The sequence below is a fragment of the Penicillium macrosclerotiorum genome, assembly GCF_028827735.1.
Source record: "Penicillium macrosclerotiorum strain IBT 26536 chromosome Unknown utg000009l_segment0_segment0, whole genome shotgun sequence".
Classification (NCBI taxonomy): domain Eukaryota; kingdom Fungi; phylum Ascomycota; class Eurotiomycetes; order Eurotiales; family Aspergillaceae; genus Penicillium; species Penicillium macrosclerotiorum.
In genome coordinates this window covers 478656-500192 of record NW_026643088.1, presented here as the reverse complement: position 1 = coordinate 500192, position 21537 = coordinate 478656, and the positions used below count along the sequence as shown (strand labels likewise).

Here is a 21537-nt window from a genome sequence, read left to right as displayed (position 1 = left end):
TACGAATCGAATTTTCAAAACGACTATATCTAGATCCAAAAGAAGTAGAATCGTGGCACCTCATCTGTAATGGTCGACATCTCAGTCGTCCGGTCATCCGGCGTGTAGATCACTGCCAAGCCATATCGGACCATCCAAGTCTGCCGCGTCGCCCCACGTGGAGCGAGGAGGCTTCCGCCTTTTCCAGGCCGCTCTTGTTCTTCATGTCGACACGTATCTGCATTGCTCTCTCCAAACATGCCTTCGGTTGTTGAAACCGCCTCGCCTCATCTGCGGGTGTCCGCGGCCAAGGCCTCATCCTCAGCGACCACTGGGACCACCGAGCCCACCTCCGCCAGAATCACGCCGCCAGAGACCTCCTCGGTCGAAGACCACTTCTTTTGGACATACACAGAGGAACCGCACCGTTCAAGGCGCCAGGCGATTATCAAGGCCCATCCAGAGGTACGAATTTCTCGTCAACGTCGAATGCGTTTCTATTACCCCTGTTTCGGAGCCCCGACCAGTACCGGGCGAGATCCAACTGTTCCTGACAAACCGTCCCGCGGTTCCTGGATTTAGCTGCTAACGATTATGGCTTCTGGCTTCAGGTTACCAAACTCTGCGGACCAGAACCTCTTACAAAATGGGTCGTTCTTCTTGTCGTATCCATCCAGCTCTCTTGCGCATACCTCCTTCGCAATACCTCCATCCTTGACTGGCGATTTCTGGCTACCGCATACGTGGTTGGGGCCACCTCAAACCAGAACCTCTTCCTCGCCATCCACGAGATCTCTCACAATTTGGCATTCCGTTCGCCAATGGCCAATCGTCTGCTGGCTATCTTCGCGAACCTCCCTATCGGTCTGCCCTATAGTGCTGCTTTCCGAGTAAGTCTGCTGTCAACCCAAGGCTGCTCACAGTCATTGCCACTTAGCCGGTTGCCAAACCGGAGCCAGGGTTTTGCATGGGATTCAATTCGGTTTTAACATATAATTTCGTTCCAGCCATACCACCTGACACACCATAAATCCCTCGGCGTGACTGGTCTCGACACCGATCTTCCTACCGCACTTGAAGCTTTCTTTCTCAACTCCCTTTTGGGCAAGACATTCTTCTGCACCTTCCAGATCCTCTTCTACGCGGTGCGCCCTATGTTCATCTATAGCCCACCGTTCACCTCAATCCACCTGCTCAACCTCTTCGTGCAACTGAGCTTTGATTATGCCCTTACTCGATTCACCGGGTCTTTTCAGCCGTTCTACTACCTCATTGCCAGCTCCTTCCTCGCGGGATCTCTACACCCCTGTGCGGGACACTTCATCGCCGAGCATTATTTCTTCTCGAATGTGAAGACCGGCGGCACAGAGTCCCTTCTGGAGCTGAAGCAGAAGCCCGGCACCAAGGTCGACGCTTCCCACCCGCTGAGCTCCCTAGCCCCGCCGGAGACATACTCCTACTACGGGCCTCTCAACATCCTGACGTACAATGTGGGTTTGCACAATGAGCACCATGACTTCCCGGCCATCCCCTGGACCAGACTGCACCAGCTGCACTCGGTGGCGAAAGAATTCTACGAGCCCCTACCCTGCCATCGCAGCTGGGTTTGGGTGATTTGGACATTCATCCTGGACAAGAATGTTGGCCCGTGGTGCCGTGTGAAGCGTGCCCAGGGCGGACGTGTTGTTGGTGGTGGCAGCACTAAGTCTAAGACGTCCACTGGGCGTGGGGGAGAGGGCATCTCAGCTGCGTCGGCAGGTCCGGACGGCGAGGAGGGTGACGGGTGGAAGGAGAGCGAGATCCAATGCTAGATGCACTGACTATCTCGGATTTGATTTCGGCTGGTGTTACAACTACATGGAGTACATACTACGGGCTAGTAATGATACAAATCAAAATGGTATTTTTTCGAGCTTTCTAGACTGCATGATTAAAAACTTCCTAGCATCCAAGGATTATAGCCTGGTTAACGTTCTATGTAAGCTCTTAGGTTTTTGGCAGGGTTCTCAGCTAGCCATGCTCCCTTTTCCCAAAGCTGGAAATTAGAACCAAAGAAGTCCATTCCAAGAATCTAGGCGTAGCTCTAAAACATAGAAGACAAAGAGCGTAAGATATCTAAGAAGCTATCGGCAAGGGTATTGATTATCCTGCGGAGGCTATCGATCATTTATGACAAAAGGAAATTGAGACGCTTAGTCCGTTCATCGTAACATGATATTAGACAAGACAGGAAAGGTAAAGAAGAGTGAAAGGGGAGAAAAAGGTTCAAGCCAATTGAGGGCTCACGCAGGGCTGGGTGGAATAAAGAAATATGGATACCAGAGGAAGGAAAGAAAAGAGACACAAGAAGAATGCTGATGCGGAAAACAAAAGACGGGAGGCTCCTCAAGAGACACAGAAGGTAGGTAGATGAAAATTGGGATAAAGGGCAAGAGGCGTCGAAACGTGATCGGAGGCGTAAACAAGATGAGACCAGTCCGACATGGTCCACGAAACGAGACTAAAAGAAGAAGTAGGCGATCAGGAAGCTGATCAAACATAGCCCAGCAACGACCTGAACAGATACCCCGGACTCGGTCTGGGTGTGCGTCTGCTGCATGGTTGCTGGAGCTGCCTTCGCATCACCACCAGTCTTGCGCTGTCGCAATCCCTGGTCCGCGAGTCTGTCTTTCAGGCGTTGAATGTGCGCATTTGCCTCGGCAAGCTGAGCCTTGACATCATCACTAGAAGGAATTGCATTGGCCGCTGTGGCCCTTGTATTCGTGAACGAGGTAGCCTCGGTGGTCTGGGGAGTCTCGGGCTTGACAGGCTTCTCGAAATCGGGAGCAGGAATCGGGGATGTTTGGTCGGCACTCTTCTTCACGACACCAGGAGCAGGGGTTTCAAAGTTTCCACCAGGAGAGGTGTATGCCGGAGGCTCATCTTCCACCACCTATACCGAGATAGTCAGTCACTGCACTAAGCATGAGAAGCGCAATAGAACATACCACCGAGTCATTCATCTTAGCCTGTTCCGAGCCCAGGAACGCATCAGATGGCAGCCAGTTGACACGAATCTTGCGTTCGACCACGGAGGATTTCGAGGCTTTTTCAAACTTTATCAAACCAAAAAAGTATTTAGCAGAGAGCTTGGCGTCGCGAGCAGGGAAGGCAACATACAATGGATGTGACATTTGCGAATTCCATGTCACGAGTGACTGCGACGGACTGGACCAAGAACTTGTCTTTGCACTTCGCATCCGCAGCTGGCTCCTCTTTCATGGCCTGGAGTAGGACTGTGCAAACCCAGTTAGCTGAAGTCGGTGGTTGCGAGTGTATCGATTCTTATCGAGAGCGGGTCGCGAACCTTGGACATCGACGGTTTTGCCGGGTTCAATCCGGCCGGAGTTAGGACGGACACAGTAACTAAGACCCAGTCAGCCGGTGAGAAAATTGAGACACTGGGAATGTGGTGATTAGACATACTGCTTCGGGGCGGTGGTTTTAACCTAACACACAAGAAACCATCACGTCAGTCGGCGTCTGACAAATGCGTCTGGGGAACGTTCGCATACCTTGAAAACCACAGGCTCCTGGTTGGTATTGCGCAGATGCAAGATCTGACAAACTTCTTGGTTGAAAGGCCCTACAGATACTCAAGGTCAGTCTTTGCCTTCATTTCTGGGCTATGTGTCGTTTGGTGGAACTCACGCTTGAAGCCTAACTCCGGGGGATCGATCTCAACAGACATGGCGATCGTGAGGGCGTAGAGAAAGGCCTGAAGGGGAAAATGAAGATAGATGCAGAGTCTGTGGACCCAGAACTATCTGGACCGGCCTGCGATTGTGGATGGGGCAAGTGAGGGGAGGTTATCTTGGTCAAGGGATTTGGCGCCTCAGGAGTTCGTTATTGTTGTCCGAGTCCACTTCGTGTATGTGCTGAGTAAGCAGTCAGGTGATGTCACTGTGTTCAGCAAAGCGATTTTGCGATCTTGCTTGTTGAGTATCTTGGAGTTGAAGAAGGTGGTATTTTTTAGTGCCTTGGATGTGCTGCCTCGGCGGTCATAAGTGATGGCTGTTCCGAGGAATATCCATATATTACCACCGCATGTGATGCTGTCCACTGTGGGGTTCTCCGGATTGACGTGGACGGACTACTAGAACGATCATAATCACCCCAGCTGTGCCACGAATGGTTTCATATTCACAGATATCGTTACATGTTGTTGCGGCTGAAACCATCCCTGTCAATACTGCCATATAATCATTAACCTTGTAAATAGACACTGCATGAAATGAAATCTAGGGTTATACTATTTTACTCCTCTGTTCTCTTCTTGGGGCCTTATACCAATTCACATGGGCTGTACGTTATGACCTAAGCAGCGAGAGGAGACTCTGCTTCTGCAAGGCCAAGGAGTACTGTTTTCTGTACCTGGCGTAAAATGAAAATCTGAATACGACCAGATTTCTGGATCTGGTTCTCTGCATATGATTACCAAGATTTTCCAATTATATATGGCATGCTTTGTATGACCTGAGGTAGTTATAAAAATGACTTTACCAACCCCTCCTCCTGGGTGTTCAAAAACACAACCATGTTTCCAAGTAGTCAGAACATATAAGCGAAAATTCTTGAACTGTCTAGAAGGTGTAGAAGACCCGGAAGTTACCCAGACTGCTTTGACCAGCACCGAGCTTCGATCTTTGATCGCGAGCGGGTCCGCACTTGGCGCTCGCCGCCCGCCGCCTTCAACGATACGTCACCCAGAACCTCTTTTGTCCACTTCAATCATCAGTCACATCTTTGCTTCGAGCCCCACACTCTTTTGGTGGACTTTCCTCCTGATATTTCATTTCTACATCGGACCAATCTTACCTGCTTATTGGTGCTATACTCTCCTCTTCGATCGAATTCTGTTCACCCTGTTTCCCGCACTTCACAAACCATGGCTTCTGATCTCGACCAGCTCATTGAGATGGGCTTCGACAAGGAAAGAGCACAACTAGCAGTTTCAAAGACAGGTGGCCGTAAGCTATTCTTTGACCAGCTTTCTCCTCCGTCTTTCGCTCTAACGACCAGTACAGTGCAGGGGGCGCTAGAATGGCTCGAGGAAAATCAAGATAAATCGCTGGAGGAAATTCAGGCAGCACAATTACAACAGGGAGAGGATGAAGATCCACCGGCTTTGAAGCCCGGCGAGGAGGCTCGCAGCTTGGTCTGCAACGACTGTGGGAAGAAGTTCCGAAGCCAGGCGCAGGCCGAGTTCCACGCTTCCAAATCGCAGCACGTGGACTTCTCAGAGTCCACCGAGGAAATCGCACCCTTGAATGAAGAGCAGAAGAAGGAGCGACTAGCAGAGCTTAGAGAGAGACTGGCAGCAAAGCGAGCAGTGCAGTCCGAGCAGGACAAGGTCGACCAGAAGCGAAACGAGGTATGCTAGCTTATAAACAAGAAAGTACGAGATATGAATGGGCACTCACCCCGGGCTTTTTAACATTTTTAGGAAATTCGTCGCAAGAGCACCAAGGAGAGCCAGGACGCAAAGGAGGAGCTACAGCGGAAGCAAATGTTGAAAGAGGCAGCCCAGAAGAAGAAAGAGAAGCAAGATGAAATCGACGCACGCAAGCGCATCAAGGCTAAGATTGAAGCAGATAAGGAGGAGCGACGTCGAAAGGCAGAGCGTGAACGAGCTGACCGCGCTGGAGTGGCCGCTCCGCCCGAGCCCACGCCAGCAGCAGCGCCGACCACTTCTGGACCCGTAGCGTCTAAGCCTGCGTCTGCTTATACCGAGACGCGTTTGCGTTTCCAGACTCCCAAAGGCAACATTATGAAGACGCTTCCTGTCACTACGACCTTGTTTGAAGTGGCCGCGACTCTGAAGCAAGAGGATGGCGTCGAAGTACAGAGCTTCATCCAAAACTTCCCAAGAAAGGTGTTTGATGCCGAGTCATTCGGGGAGACTTTGAAGGAACTGGGCCTCGTACCTAGTGCGAGCCTTGGTATTAACTAATTTGGTAAACCGCTGGCTTCATTGAAGACCTTTGGGTACGCCTTCGTGAAAAAGTGAAAAATGAGAGAGACAAACGATATGATATCCTCGATACGTTGTCGGTACGGCATATAAGGCACACCCATAAGCGAGTATATCTTTGCTGGAATGATATCCAATGAATAATTGTAACTCCCTCCCATTATGGAAATCCAATAAAATTCTTCTTTGTAAAAACTTCCTGAGCAACTACTACAAAGGCTCTACTTCGGACATAGGTAGTTTGTTTGAATTGCGGACCGATTTATCAGGCACTTATCTACACGTGATCGCGCGAGTCATCGCGCGATGACCGAGACGCGCTTGACACGCCGAGATGCTCTCTGCCTAACGATCAACCAGAATCACAGCACCCTCTCAGAATGCCAGCGTGAGGATGAGACTGCTAATTAAATATATATTCTCCATGGAATCACTAACTGATGGCGTTTCACAGTGTTGGGGACCAGCATCGTGGCGGACCCGCCTCTATCGGGATGCCCAACGCCCCAGGCCCTGTCACTGCGAACCCCTTTGAGGAACCCGAACGCCGCATCAATGAGTATACTGCAATGGAAATTGCCACATTACAGGCCCGCCTCGACAAGAAACTTGGCCCCGAATACATTTCCTCGCGACCTGGCGCTGCGGGGTCAAAGGTTCACTATCTCTCCGCGGACAAGTGCATCAATCTGGCGAATGAGGTCTTTGGTTTCAATGGCTGGTCCAGCTCGATTCAAAAAATTGACATAGATTTTGTATGTCGCCTTTGAAATCTCTGGCGACAAAAAAATCAGACTAATACCTGTTGACCAGATTGAGGAAAATCAAAACACTGGAAAGATCAGCTTGGGGCTATCGGTTATTGTGAGGGTGACTCTCCGAGATGGGTCTTTCCATGAGGTCTGGATGCTTTTCCCTAATCAGTATATCTCGAAAACATTGACTGATATATCCATTAGGACATTGGTTACGGCCATATTGAGAACTGCAAGGGCAAGGCCGCGGCTTTCGAGAAATCTAAGAAAGAAGGAACCACAGATGCTCTAAAACGTACATTGAGAAATTTCGGTAACGTCCTCGGAAATTGCGTCTACGACAAAGATTATCTATCCAAGGTCACCAAAGTCAAATCTACACCGGTAAGTAGTTACCGAAGAAGTCAGAGTCATGTAGCACAGCCTACTAATTATTCCAAGGCCAGGTGGGATGTTGATGAGCTCCATCGCCACCCCGATTTCGCACCAATCAAGAAAGAAACCATTGCTCCAAAACGCATAGCTGAAGATGATGACTTACCCCCTCGGCCGCGTCCAGCCGAGCCTGTGAAAAATAATGTGTCTGAAAACATCGCTGCCTTTGATGGAGATGGTGAATTTGGCAGCGACCTTTTTGACGAAGCAGATTTTGTTGTTACCACCACAGGAAACCCGGACGAAATATCAATAGAGTCTGAACACCAGCAGCATCAGCCTCCAACTCCTATGAACCGTCCGGCTCCCCAGAGAGCACCGCCTGGTAGATTTGACTCTTCTGTTGTAACACCTTCCAAACCGGAGAGATGGAACCCTGCCAATGCTGCTGCTGCAAGACAGTCATTACCGCCAAATGCCAGAGCAAATCCACCAGCTATGTCCGGCACGAGGCAATCAATGCCCGCACCTGCCCCACAGAGTATGCCGCGTGCTCGACCGACGGACCCTGGTCAACAAATGCACAACTCCAATGCCCAGCCACAGATAAAAAGGGAACCTGGTTTCTCGCATAACCAAGACCCGAATCAACCACCAGCGGGATCCCAGTCAGTGGGATTTTACTCCGCAAGAGCAGTCGATCTTGTTCGGGATAACCCCAACGCTGTACCAGCTCCAGGAACTCAATTTGATCCCCACGCGGAAAGTCCCTCCATCCGCAAAACTGCTGGTGTGGACCATTCTAAGAGTGTTCCAATTTCCAAACCTATGCTCTCTGGTGCTCCACCAGCCAACAACAGCTCTCGTGACTATGTTAACCCTGCAACTGACTTGCAGCGTCGAGTCGGAGCTCCAGGGGGTCCGTCAGGTGGGGTAGGCAGCCCTCTATCAAGAGGCCCATCGACTTCATCTTACCGACCATTGACCCGGCCCAACATTGACCCGAGAAACTTACCAAATGCCGCTGTCATGAATAGAGGAGGTAGCGTTCCACCACAGAATTTGAACGGCAAACGTCCTCCTTTGAATGATGTTACTAATGCGAGCACCTCACCTGTCACAAACTCTGCTGTACCTCCTCCACATGGATTGAATGAGTCGAAGCGGCCTCGGGTATCAGATGGCCCTCCTGGACAACAGCAGCCCCCTGAAGCTCCCCCAAAATAAGATATTGGGTTTCTGAATTTCTAGTCTCGGAACAAGTTCATTGGTATGAAATTAGCGGGTATCTTCATCATCCTTATTTGGAGGAGTTTTTAAGCCTTTGCCCAGCACCTGATTTTGCATGTTTAGCTGTTCAGGGGTCGGGGAATGAATGAAGGAGTAGCGGCGTACGGAAACAAATGAAAATTTATGGCTATATAGAGCCAAGAAAGCAACCTGGATCAGTTTGATTTAATTTTATCGCACTTGACGTGTTCTACTTTACATACCATACTTTTGTTGATTGGATTACAGATGTACAAGTGGATTTCCATTTCTTGATCGAAATCTTTATTAAAATCATTGTGTCCGCTTAATTAATCGCCATGAATTGAATATGGATAGCAAAATCTTCCATTGTTGAAAATCAAACATTAGGATGCATCACAGCATATACCAGAAAGCTGGAGACTGATCATCCATCTGTTCAAATTCGAGGAATAGCTTGAAGGTTCCAATCTCGCTCTTGTTTAATTTCCTTTATAAACGGCAGACCTGTGAATTACTGCATGAGGCTAGTTGTTCCTTTCTTACTATTTTAGCACCCCAATGCGTCGTTCTGTAAGCCCCATCGTCTGTGGCTCCAGCATAAAAGCTCGCCCTGGCCTTTCAACCTGTTTTTCCTTTCACATTTTCCCTTCCAACTTCTCTATCGTGCACTCATCGCCGCCCCCTTTAACCTTAACTCGCCCCCACCTGGCGGTGATATAACCAACTTGAAATACTTCATTCGCTTTAGCTTCGCGAATTTGGACGCTGGATCAGTCATTGGTGAGGTTGCTAACGGGGAAACGATTGGAGGTTATTGGAACCCTATGAAAGTCAAAGCAGGGGAGGCGGAGTCTAACGCTCTACTTGGGACTCTGAATGGCAGCGGTGGTGCATACTTCTTAATTAACCGTAAGGCGTAATTGGGCACAAAGAAACTTGCTTCTCTCTCGCTTTTTAGATCAAAGAACCCTCTCGGTGGAGATCTGGGAACAAGCATGGCCTTCGAAGTTATCGACCGGTCAGAGTCATCATAGAGTTAAGCACGATTGATCTTATATAGATGGCTGTTGAGTTCAGTCTTGGGAGGAAATCTGAGGGGAGACGTAAAATATGAGTCGACTCTATATACCGGTTTTTTCTAGGACCTTTCACAAACATGACTTGAAACCATGATATTATAGTACTAAGTTAAGCTACTACAGGTAGTAGCTTCTCCGCTCGTGCTAGGCAGTTTTTGAACCGTGTCATATAAATTTGTTCAATACTCTCATTTTATCGAAACGGTAATTCAGTGCAAGTGTTCAATATTAGCTAGCTAATCATCCATAGTTAGATCCACACGACCAAATTAGTTCTCCATATACATCATCTCTACCCATTGCCAAAAACGTTGGCACCTTCGCTCAATTTCTTCCAACTCCTCTGTAGTTGAAATACTTTCCCATCTCACATATTGATCACACTCTGATCTTGGTGCCTGTGGTAATTCATCTGATTCCATCCATCCATCCATCCATACAGACTTCATGACTCGGGAGTACTAGCACGGTTACAAAGCTAAGACCGTATTACGGTCTGGGGGCTCTCATGTCGAGTCTGAGGTATGCACACTAGCACGATTGGGGATCTAAGGTATCTCTGGCTTCCAATATCCCAGATTATTGGTGGAGTGGGCCTCGTCTTTGGGCTATACTGTATGTATTATTTCGATACGGAAAAAAAGGCCTAATAAATAGGGACAGCACCCTTCAGGATCTCGTATTCTCCTAGCCCTTAACATCCTACTACAGTATTCACGCTACTAAGAATACTAAATACAACAAGTACGCCACTCAATTTCTAGTTTGTGGATCGCTACGGAGTACAAAGATGTAGATCGACCTAGTGATTACTTATTTTGTCGGAGCTTACCCGCCAAGTTCCAGCGTGCAGCCTGACTCCTAGGTTTTATCGCCAAACCTCTTAAACACCTATGATAGTATAACCAGATGCATCTACTAGGGATATACGTACTATATATAAAAACAAATATGTATCCATACTCCCTGGTATCACGTATTGCTAACTAGTGTAGTGGGAAAATGACCGACGATAGGTGATCTTTGATTGGAGGACATCTTTCCTAGCACACAGTCTTTACAGGATATACGTAGCTTCGCATATCCGATTGGGAGAGAAAAAAAACTTCCGAACACCTTTCGCTGAAACTATTTCTGTTTCCTTTTAAAGAAGCCCTCGTTGATAGTGGTGTGTGGTGATTTGTTGGTCTGTTCGTTGATCTACGTATATTATCCAGCCCGCTTGCCAGGCTGGCTATAGAGCGCTCTGGTTCACTAGTTAACGTAAAATAGTACGTTATGCTAACGTACCTATCTGATTAGCTCTGACGATCTGTAATTCGCAACCGTACCGTTGCCGAATCTCTGAAGCCTTACACGGGCTCGGGTCTACAGAGTAGACCGAAGACGTCGTATAGTTGAGTGCGCCTAGTCAGATAGTCAGTAGCCACCATGATCACTACTAAGGTCTCCTCCTAGTAAATAGGAGTGCCCTTATATTGAAGCATAAGTGATAATGATATAGCGAGGTTAATTGAATAGCTATACGATTCGTTTTTAGATGTAATATCTTCTCAACCTGCCATTTTCAAACAACTTACCAATGCAGCCCAGAAAACATATCTCCAATTGCATCTACCATTCCTCCCACCGCACCCCCAATATCCTTGACAACCTGCCCAATCCCAGTCACAACCTGTTCAACTGTCGCCACCCCGTTCGCAAATGACCATGAAATAAACGTCCCATCCAATTGTCGCTCCACACTCCTTAGGAGGTCCTTTCCTATGGCGTTTCCATCCGGTGTGGAAACTTTCCACTTGAGATACTTTTGTGGGACCAAATGATCCATGTGCCACTCTTCAAAACTCATATCGAGGGAGCGAAGCTGGTTGAGGATACAGTCGACTTCGTGGACCGATCCGAAGGGGGAGGAGATGGACCAGTCGGACCGGAAGAGGAAGTTGCCAGCGCCGTCGTAAAAAGCGACTTGAAGGTTACCGGCGGCCCCGCGGATCGCTGCCTATGCCGGTGTTAGCTGAGCTGTCGTCTAAATTGAGGTGGGTAATGGACCAACCTGAAGAAGTACAGCGCCAGAAGACACACCGGTCACATCTGAGGTCAGCCAGTGCCCAAAATTCTCCAACGCGCGGTCCTCACCATAGCGCCATTGCCTCAACTGCCCACTTGGATCACGAACCGAGTGAATAATACAGTCTTCTGCGTTTGCCAATGCTTCGATTGTTGAAGTCCGCCACTGAGTGTAGGTCTGGTTCACTCCTTTCTGCCATCTAATCTGCGACAGTATGCCCGTCGCATCCCGAAACACTCTTGTCACCTCCTCTGCACCTGCAAGGAGATCTCCCACTGTTGGCGTTCCAACGAAGGCTCTAAAGGACTCAAGTGCCTTATTAGCTTTATTCCAGGTCCAAATGCGCAACACTCCATCGAGCTGCCTGATTTGGAGCTTGACCAAGTTTTCCACATCGACTAGCTCTATCTCGAGCGTATTTGCCCATTTGCTGAAGTCGGTGATGACCTCGTTGGCCGTCCATCGCCACTGCTGGAGCGCTTTGCCCTCCAGCGAATGCAATATCTTAGACGCTTGCTTCCCTTCCCGCCAAATTTCCCGAGTTAATTCACCCTCAATCTTGATAATCTCCCGTACTGTCGCATCCAGTGCATCCACGTACACCCTCTCGAAACGGCCAAGCAATACGAAGAACTTCTCGGCATCTTGGATGATAGCGTCACGCATTATTTCGAGGGCGTTCAGAACCACCTGCTGGTTCAACGCGACAAGGTCCCATGTTGGAGCACCCTTCTCGGTAAGCCCGCACAATACGAGGTAGTCTAACCGGGAACAGGGAGGCCCCTTCTTATCCTGGTCGGGATTGACGTTGAGTCTGATTCAATTATCGTACGCAGTCTCCCACGCGTACGTCTTCCAGTGGCTAAGCGCCTCACCCTCGAATGTCTGAAGCTGGCTGGCCACGATCTCATCTTGGCGGGCAAGCCATGCCCACAATCCGCAAGGATTCCCTTCTGCCTTTATTCCAAGAGAGTACACAACTAAATTGGGTGCCAGCAGTGGGATGGTGGCCCTCTGGGTCTCCATGTCCAGATCGGATGGCAGGAGCACGAAGTCGATCTCGGACAGCTTGGATTGAGGCTTGCCGGCCGAGTCAAATAGGCCCCCCGAGAACTCCGTGTCGAACGATTTGGTGTTTAATGTGTACTAGTGACTTTCTAGGTATACTATTAACTTCTTCAGCAGTGACTGGCACTGGCCACGGACAGCGGTAGAGCTGTTGGGACAGCTGAATGCATAGTAGCACGCCGCCAAAATTGGACCAAAAGAGTCTTTTGTCAAGGGCCGTTGCTGAATCGTCACGTTATTTTTATCATAATCGAACAGTTTGGGATGGCAGAAAGGGTGGAGGGTGCCTGCAGAATCTTTATTGCTCCAGCTTGTGTCCTCTAACACTCGGGGAAGCTTCATTATGTTGTCATTAGCGTGAGCGATGTCCCATGACTGCTGGACTTAGTTTCCTGTCGCTAGAGCGACCACGGCGATCGCTGTGTAGTAAGTCGCCTCGCCTGTTGTGTCTGCCACGCCGCGTTGAGGTGTGACAACCCCCGAATCATGGTCAATTACATCCATTTCGTACTTGGTCGCCACGACATACCCGGAGTCGTCGATGGATCCAATATTGTCGGAGGTAGCAATCTCACTGGTCAGCTGGATCAAAGCTCGCTCTCTCCGTTCTTCGTCCAATGCCATCAGGAGACGTGGCGCGCCCATCTCGCCAAAAACATTTGTCTCAACAGGCAAAATATCAGCCTCTTCGAGAACAGTAGGAAAATCTAATGGCGGACGACTCGTAACCTGCAACTCTGCGAAGGGAATCCTCTCACTAGAGGCGAGCTCTGGAATGGAACTGTCGAGGCCAACTTCAATCTGTAGTATTGGTGGTGCGTGTCCGTGGGAGTGGCCAGCCGATCCAGGATCGGGTTCACCGTTGATATGAGGGTGCCTTATTCTGTAACTAGGATCATTCAATGTGCGCAGTGTCTCTATCTGAGGCGGTTGGGAAGGCGTAAGATTGAGGTGAACGGCCGGCGTAGATGCCGGTGCGGGCTCGTCGATTAGTACTGGGCGGACTAAGGCCAGGCCATATTCGGTGCGGGCATCGTTTCCCCTAGGTTCTTTCTTCACTATCGTTTCGACTCAATAATAATAGTTTCGGTTGGCTGTCAGCTTTAATGTTGGTGATCGAGGGGTAGGAAGTGGATCAAGAAGATGAAGGTATGCTTAAATTTCGAAAGTACTGCTAATATTTATAATCTACTGGAGGAAACGACGAGGTATTTATAGACCCAAGGAAATACAACCAGGCAAGGCCTTTCCATTAAAAAGCGGCCCCTCCAGCTCAGCATAACGTCAGGTGATTGTTCTGAGTACTCACATCATTGTTACCTTGCCTCTTATAATAACGAGAATGACCCGTGGCGTGATTGTGAAAGGTCTAGGAACCTGCAGCTCTCCATAAGCCCTTTTGAAAGATAAAAAAACATTACGCGCTCAACAGGCGAAATATTAGCATATTGTATATCCATGAAGAACACCCGCAGTTCACATAAGTATTCTGTAAACTCCATACCTCAAAGTCTCCCATACGACAGCTGATTGAAGAGGTCAGTCGTCATTTCTCTTGATGACGATTAACTGAATGAATCTAAGATCTTTCGACCGTGAACAGCAACTCATAGTGCAAATTGGGGGCTACACCAAATGCAGGGTCGACCAGGATATGGATCAACCTTAAACAACTTTTCTTGACGCAAATCTCTCGCAAAACTTGGTCGCTCTGTTATATGAATGGGCTAGATAGGTCTCATAAATTCCGAGTCCTTACATTGACATGGGCAACCGCGCTGAGATAAAGACAGTTGGGAGATGGTATCTTGGGGAAGGGGGGAGGAGGGTGACAAAATTTGAGCGGTCGGATGTCAAGGTAGAAAGGTTCGAGAAGGGAAGATTGGAGCAGACACACCTGAAATTTCGCTCAACGAGCAAGAATCGGGTCCGAGAAGACTACAATAAGGACCATCAAATAGCAGGTTGCGCTCTAGGGGCCTATACCGTGGTACTGCGTCCAGGTTTGAGTGTCAAGTCAGGCTACACTGCTCAGTCTTCACAGCCCAAGCTTGGATGCAAAAGAAAGCTTCTCAATTCGGATATGACACCAGAAAATTGGCGTGAGCGTCACTTGGCGGCTTGGATTTGGGATGAAAGCGGCCAGTCCAGCATCTGGTAGCTTCTCATGTGGCAAATTACCCCGCGGGAAACATTACATTAAGGTTTATTGGATGAAAATGTTCTAGATCAATTCCCTTCAGCTGACAGGCACTTTTTGCCAGTTGCATAGATAAAGAATCATAAATCCATCTTCTCGTTGTTCTTGTAACTGACGCTGTGGTACGGTGCAAGATCATCATGAACAAATGGTGGCACAGCCTAACGGCGGAGGTTGTCTCGAATGGCAAAAAAGAAGACGACACCCCTCATCCAAATTTAGGTTTGGATCGCCCATATCGTCGAAAGCATGAGTGACCTGTCTCTTTGGCATGTTCGAATTAAAGTTGTCCTTCCCCGGGAGTCTATGCCGCAAGCTCGACACTGCATATCATGACTTGATCTAGACTTGATCTAGACTTGATCTAGACTTGATCTAGACTTGATCTACAAATCACACCCTCGTCCTTGCGACTCAAAATCATCCTATATCCTCTCTCTTTCATATCAGAATAAGCTCAACAGCTCTTCTAGACCTGGTCTAGGATTTCTTAGGAGAAATTCCTCTTATCTTTCTGTCTCTTGGAGGAAGGGAAGCCTCTCACAAATCTCTTGATCATCATTATAACTTGAACCCTCATATCCTCCAATTTAATTTTCCCTGCAAGAATGTCTTCCAGTATCATGCGTGGGTATTTCGATGTCCAGGAATACGGTGCAACTGGACTTGGAAAGGCCAATGACTCTCCGGCAATCCAAAGCGCCATCAATGCAGCAGCCGCTGCTGGAGGTGGAATTGTTTGGTTTCCACCAGGTCTATATCTCATTGATAAGCGCACGGATACAGGCTTGGATGCCACACGGGGTCTCACTATTGATACCTCTGTTATTCTAGCTGGGGCAGGCACTGGAAAACCACAATTCAACGACAATCCATTGGGCAGCCCACTTGCCACGAATGGCTCAAAGCTGATGGTCACTAATCGTGATATCACTCCAATCTTTGTTACTGGGTGGGGTACAATTATCCGTGATATGGCGATATACCACGAACAACCAGAACCTGTGGATGACCAGCCCTGGAAACCTGACCCATATCCAGCGACTATCTTGGTTGCTGCGCACGATGTGTGCCTAGAAAATTTATTTTTACGAAACCCAACGGTTGGGATTGTATCAGAAAATGCGGGGCGTTTAAGCATAAGCCGTTTATTTGGCCAACCACTTCAAACCGGTATCTCGATCGACAACGCAAGAGACAGAGTGAAGATCGATAAGGTTCATTTCTGGCCTTTCTGGAATGGAGCGACGCCCGTCAAAAAATACATATTCGATAATGCACACGCTATTGAAAGCTATCGTAATGATAATCCAGTGTTCTCTAACATTTTCACTCTTGGATACAGCACTGGATTCCTATTTAGCAAACGGGACAATACACCTCAAGGAGACATCACCAGTAAGTTTCAGATTACGAACGCAGATAATGACTACGGCTACCAGGGTATCAAAATTGATGGACCTCTGACAACTGGCCATATCGTTAATTACAACTTCCAGGGGGATAAGGGGTCGGAGACCGGAATAAATATTCAAGCTCCCGGTGTCATAGTCCAGGCAACTAATGTCAGGATCAAAATAACCGAGACCAATTCCATTCGTGCTTCAGGCGCGGGTGCTCGCTTGAATTTAGACAATGTTTGGATTCAATCTTGGAATAAAAGTGGCATTGGGTTTCCAGGTATTGAAGCTGTGGATAGCGACACTGTTATTTCTGTAGGGTTTAACCTACATTTCACTGAGGGAGAAGGTAGGCTGACGGGCGGGAATGGTGTTATTGCGCGTGCTACCCCTGTGGTCAACAATTGACTCATGAAGTTGACTTGGCTGATTTGATGTCGTCGCTGGCTATAGCCCCTGAAATTGTATACAATAAGATAGGTGGATTAATTTGCATTTTAATTTACCTCTGGATTGGAAGTCTGAAATCATAGTTAAGTATTAGTTTGATGGTAGGGTGGCATTAGAACACCTCCCTTCCCTCCCCCGCTCTCTCCTATACCTAATCCCTATTGTTAAAGCAACTCAGGGCCTACTTCCATCTCTTTGCTTTATGCAATCACTGATACATGAAATTGTTCCGACTGGCAAAATGATAAGGCTCAGAGCGTATGAAACGTCTCGCATAAAGCTGCTGCGCTGTTTTCCGATAATATATGTGTTTCACGGAGGATATATCAGGGCTAATGATGGAGCTGAGGCCACGGTTTCTGCCAGAAAAAGAGGATTGCCCTTATGCACGACCTGCAGAAGCTATATAACACTTCCTTTCAATCTTGATTATCGAGCGTGTCTCAAGGCCTAAACGATAAGAGGAAGGTAATAACGTGTTTCACTAGTATTCCGCGCACACTAGTATTCCGCGCACCCCACCAACCACTACTTTTTGAAAACACTATTTTTCTACCAAAACGCCATATATTTAATTCAACTATTTACTAGGGCACCGAGTAATCTTATGCCCTATATTCCTACATCCAGAACATTGAAATACACGCCTAGTAGTAGGCTTAGCGCCCTCAGTAGGCTGCTGAGCAAGCTCTGCATCATCGTTTTGAATAGCTTCAACGCTTGCTGGCAACGTTGAATCTAGAGATATAGATTCGCTGACCGTAGAACCTTGCTGCATAGATATCTGGCGAGTAGAAAGTATGCGTTTTCGACGCTTCTTCTCGTTGAATCTATATAGTTGCCGAATCTCTTCCGCTTGTAAAACAGTGTTATAAAACGCTAGTTCAGCACCTTTGATTAATTGATCTAGCGCTCTCTCTGTAGGGCTTCCTGGCGATCGCGAGCGCTTGCGTAGTAGAGCTTTGATAGCTAAAGCTTGCTTGCTAAGCTGCTTAATTGTATATAGCGTAGTAGGCACGAAAGCGCTACTCCTACTACTAGGCCTACTAGTAGTAGGAGGTGTAGGTGTTCGAAGCGATATATTAAGCTTCGATAGGACTCGGTCGGTATCTAGCGGAACTAGGCCGGCGCTGGCGAAGCTTGATTGTATAGTGCTAGGTAGGAAGGCTTCCTTGCGTGCTAGTGTATAGGATTCTAGGAAGTCGAGCTTGTCGATATAGTTATATCCTAGGCGAGCTTAGGCCTCGATTAAGCGACCGTATAAGCGCTTTAGGATAGCAAAATATCCTATATCTAGCGGCTGTAGAAAATATAACGAATGCGGCGGTATATAGAGTAGTATAACGTTATTTTGCTAGCAGATTAGGTCGAATTGTAGTGTTAGATAGCTTCTATAACCGTCTAAAATTAGCAAGCGATATTTGCCTTACGTACGACTAGTAGTTGCTGGAATAAAGAGCTTTTCTAGCTAGCGTAGGCCTATATTATCGGTAGTCTAACCGTTCGGTAATATTTCGAATCGCTAGTCGCTAGGAAGTATTAAACTAGCTAGCAATATAAACCTTCCCTTTAAATACTATACACGGCGGAAGCGAGTAGCCGGTTGCCGATATAGATTCAATTACTGTTACCTACTCCCGATTTCTAGGTTGTAGTAGAGGCTTCCGACCGTATATATCCTTCCGTGTAACGATTCTAGTAGTAGATATTAAGCCTATTGCAAAGCCTATTTTATTAAAGTTATAGATATCGTTAGGAAGGATCCTGTTTTTATAAATCGTACGCTCTACTAGCCTAAACTACGCGCGTAGGCTAGTAGGATCTTCGTTTTGCGTACGTTGATAGTCGTAGCGTCTAGAGAATCGGGTATAAAGCTCAGATCGACGTTTAATATAGCGTGTTACCTAGTTAACACCTATAGTAGGAGGTAGAAGAGAAGGGAAGATATCACTACGCGCTACTAGTAGAAGATTCGCTATACTAGCAATAGCTGAAGGCCTAGGGGAAGCTCTACGCGTATCTAGTGATAGGATCTACTAGCAAAGCGAATCTTCTTCTTCTTGTGTAAGCTTATTCAAAGATGATCGTTTTTCCTGTTGATTTAGCACTCCTTTTATACGGTCGCGAAGCGTGCTTTCTGGCACGCTATAAATCCTTGCTGCTTTGCGTATAGATAGGGTAGGATCCTTTTGAATAGCAGCAATTGCTAATAGGATCCTACCCTCCCTATCGGGTGATTTTGAGCGTTTTTCAGAACGTTTTGGTGGCATAGTGTATAGTGGAAGATAGTAGGTGACGCGTGGGATACGCGTTTTGGATGGGGTGCGCGGAATACTAGTGTGCGCGGAATACTATTATTAGTGCCTTACACCGCCCCACCCAACCCTTCCGGGTTGTGGGTGCGCCACGTATGAACCGTCACCCACACATAAACCGTCACTTTTCCTACTACCCTATTTTTTGCTTCCCTACCCAAAACCACTATCTAAATATGCCTAAATTCGACGAAGCTCGTATGGCCGAGGCCTGCTTGGCAGCATAACGCGAAGAGAAGCCGAATATATCACGTTTAGCGCGCGAATTCGGCGTTCCTAGGCGTACGCTATATGACCGTGTTAAAAAGAGAATAGGGCCTAATTTAGCTAAACGCAATGCTAAACAGGCCCTAGAAGCCTATCAAGAAGAAGCCTTAATTCGCTAGATTCAACATATAAACGATTGCTATATACCTATCACTCCTAGGATACTAGAAGCGTAGGCGAATCGTGTATGCTAACGCGTCGGGAAGCCGTCGGTTAGCAAGATGTAGGCCTATCGCTTTATTAATAGACTTCCTAAACCTCTTTAATTAGGGCCTACTAAGTAGTACACGAAGGAATCAAAGCGAATACTAGCAGAAGATCCAGCAGTATTACAGCACTAGTACGATCTATTAGCCTAAACGATCAAGAAGACTACGCTAGCACGTCTTATCTATAACTTTGATAAATTTAGCTTTCAACTTAGCGAAGGAAGGTCTAGAAATATTATATCTTTTCCTACTAGTAGTAGTAGTAGTAGTAGTAGGAAGATAGTAGACCTTCCTTAGCTAGACTAAGGCGAAAATATTACGTCTATCGAGTGTATCGCTACCGACAGGTAGCAGTTAGAGCCGTAGTTTATCTTTAAAGGCAATAGGATCTTTATAGAATCCTAGTTTAATCAAACCGAGAACCTACTACTAAGACTTACTATTAATATATCGCTAAACGGTTAGATAACCGATAGTATAGTAGTTTAATAGCTTCGATTCTTTATAGAATCAATATACGACTATACGAAATCAGGTAAAAAACGTATCCTAATATTCGATAGTTATAGTTCGTATCTTATATTCGAATTCCTATACCTTTACGAAGAGAATAATATCCTACTAATAGGATTCCTACTTTATATAATATATCTTTACTAGCCGCTAGACGGTAAGCCGTTTCTAAGCTATAAGCAATACTTCCGCTTAGCGAATAACGACTACGCGTTTTAGGGTAGAAGCCCTATTAGAAGATCCGAGTTCCTTTAAATAATCAGTGATATTCGGAATAGAGCGTTTAGCTAGCAAATTATTCGTGAATCGTTTAAAGATCGTAGGATATATCTAGTCGATAGTAGAAAGGTTATTAATAGCCTTCCTATCTAAGATTACCTAGGTCTTATAGCGCTAGATCTACAACCGCTTTATTTAACGCTTTATACAACACCTTTACTACTACCTATATCTTCTTCTAGTATCGACTAATCGCCGCCTAGATCTATATAGGATCTAGAGAAGAATTAAAAGAAGATTGCTAGATATCAATAAGAAGATCTTACACCTAGGCAGCAACGTAATCTTAACCGGTTATTTTATTATAACAAGATTGCTATAGAGAACCTAAATCTAGCGAACAATACTATTTGTAAGATTAGGGAAGCTCAATAACTACTACAACGCCTAATCACTAAGCGCTAGGTTAAAACGCCGCTTAGCAAAAAAGGGGTACTCTCTATTAGAGATATAAATCGTTCTATTGCTAAAAGAAATAAGAAGGAAGCAGAGGCAGAGCGGAAGCGGGTTAGGCCTCGGCACGACCCGCGGGTGACCCTCGGCGGGTGACCCTCCGACCCTCGTTTTGAGGGTCGAGGGTCTAGCTTATGGACCCGCGGGTCGGGTCTAGTGTAGGTAGGACCCTCGCGAGGGTCACCCGCGGGTAACCCGCGGGTGGTCAAACTAAGCAAACAGGAGGAACTCGCGACTTGCATAATTTATGCAGATTGCAGCGGTATCTTTCAGTATTTCACTTACTCTATCCTAGTGTAGAGAGAGTCTATAGGTAGCGGGTAGAATATATTGAATAATCCTATTTAGTGACAGGTTTTCTAACCACGGTCAAAATCAGAAACACTTATATATTAGAGACTATCCTACGGCCTATATTTCTGACCACGGTCAGAAAACTAGGGTAGTTAAGGGTCGGGATAATAGATATTAGATAGACTGCGGAAACTCTTCTATCCTATATAGATATTTTTGACTATAGTTAGAAAACTAGGGTAGGACTTCTCTTAAACCTCGTATCTATCTAGTAGTCTTGACCGTTTTCGAAGACGGCCTAATATACGTTAGTGCATATCAGGTAGTAGAAGGGTAGCTATATTATCATCTCTATCCTCGTAGTCTTCTATAACCTCTAGTTCTAATGCAATACTCTTCTGTCGTTTCCCTAGGCTTCGTTCGCTACTTCCCTGACCCTCTAGCTGTGTCTCTATAGATTCATCTTCTTCTTCTTTATAATCGCTAATCGGATTAATCTTACTTGACTGTGTATCCTTTTCCTCTTTAGCCGTCTAGGTCTCTTTATGTGAGAGATACTCCTT

The 21537-nt window shown here is 46.9% G+C and overlaps 7 protein-coding genes across 7 annotated transcripts; 4 read left to right on the top strand and 3 right to left on the bottom strand.

Annotated features, from left to right (window-relative positions):
• Positions 1–237: 237 nt before the first annotated feature.
• N7462_009358 (sphingolipid delta(4)-desaturase family protein) lies at positions 238–1790 on the top strand (the record flags this gene model as incomplete). The annotated part of the gene is made up of 3 exons (XM_057081072.1): positions 238–444; positions 591–869; positions 987–1790. The coding sequence occupies 3 exons, from the start codon at positions 238–240 to the stop codon at positions 1788–1790; spliced, it is 1290 nt and encodes a 429-aa protein (XP_056929909.1).
• Positions 1791–2479: 689 nt separating this feature from the next.
• On the bottom strand, positions 2480–3709 carry N7462_009357 (uncharacterized protein; the record flags this gene model as incomplete). The annotated part of the gene is made up of 7 exons (XM_057081071.1): positions 2480–2911; positions 2967–3074; positions 3139–3254; positions 3326–3384; positions 3445–3467; positions 3534–3604; positions 3670–3709. 7 exons carry the CDS (start codon positions 3707–3709, stop codon positions 2480–2482), a joined length of 849 nt encoding a protein of 282 aa, XP_056929908.1.
• Positions 3710–4906: 1197 nt separating this feature from the next.
• Positions 4907–5971, top strand: N7462_009356 (UBX domain protein; the record flags this gene model as incomplete). Its single annotated transcript, XM_057081070.1, has 2 exons — positions 4907–5392; positions 5465–5971. The coding sequence occupies 2 exons, from the start codon at positions 4907–4909 to the stop codon at positions 5969–5971; spliced, it is 993 nt and encodes a 330-aa protein (XP_056929907.1).
• Positions 5972–6372: 401 nt separating this feature from the next.
• N7462_009355 (RAD52 DNA repair protein RADC) lies at positions 6373–8349 on the top strand (the record flags this gene model as incomplete). Its single annotated transcript, XM_057081069.1, has 5 exons — positions 6373–6380; positions 6447–6747; positions 6806–6892; positions 6952–7131; positions 7189–8349. The coding sequence occupies 5 exons, from the start codon at positions 6373–6375 to the stop codon at positions 8347–8349; spliced, it is 1737 nt and encodes a 578-aa protein (XP_056929906.1).
• Positions 8350–11484: 3135 nt separating this feature from the next.
• Positions 11485–12192, bottom strand: N7462_009354 (uncharacterized protein; the record flags this gene model as incomplete). Its single annotated transcript, XM_057081068.1, has 1 exon — positions 11485–12192. The coding sequence occupies one exon, from the start codon at positions 12190–12192 to the stop codon at positions 11485–11487; it is 708 nt and encodes a 235-aa protein (XP_056929905.1).
• Positions 12193–12978: 786 nt separating this feature from the next.
• Positions 12979–13908, bottom strand: N7462_009353 (uncharacterized protein; the record flags this gene model as incomplete). The annotated part of the gene is made up of 2 exons (XM_057081067.1): positions 12979–13636; positions 13904–13908. 2 exons carry the CDS (start codon positions 13906–13908, stop codon positions 12979–12981), a joined length of 663 nt encoding a protein of 220 aa, XP_056929904.1.
• A 1494-nt stretch (positions 13909–15402) lies between these two features.
• On the top strand, positions 15403–16602 carry N7462_009352 (pectate lyase superfamily protein domain-containing protein; the record flags this gene model as incomplete). The annotated part of the gene is made up of 1 exon (XM_057081066.1): positions 15403–16602. The coding sequence occupies one exon, from the start codon at positions 15403–15405 to the stop codon at positions 16600–16602; it is 1200 nt and encodes a 399-aa protein (XP_056929903.1).
• Positions 16603–21537: the final 4935 nt, after the last annotated feature.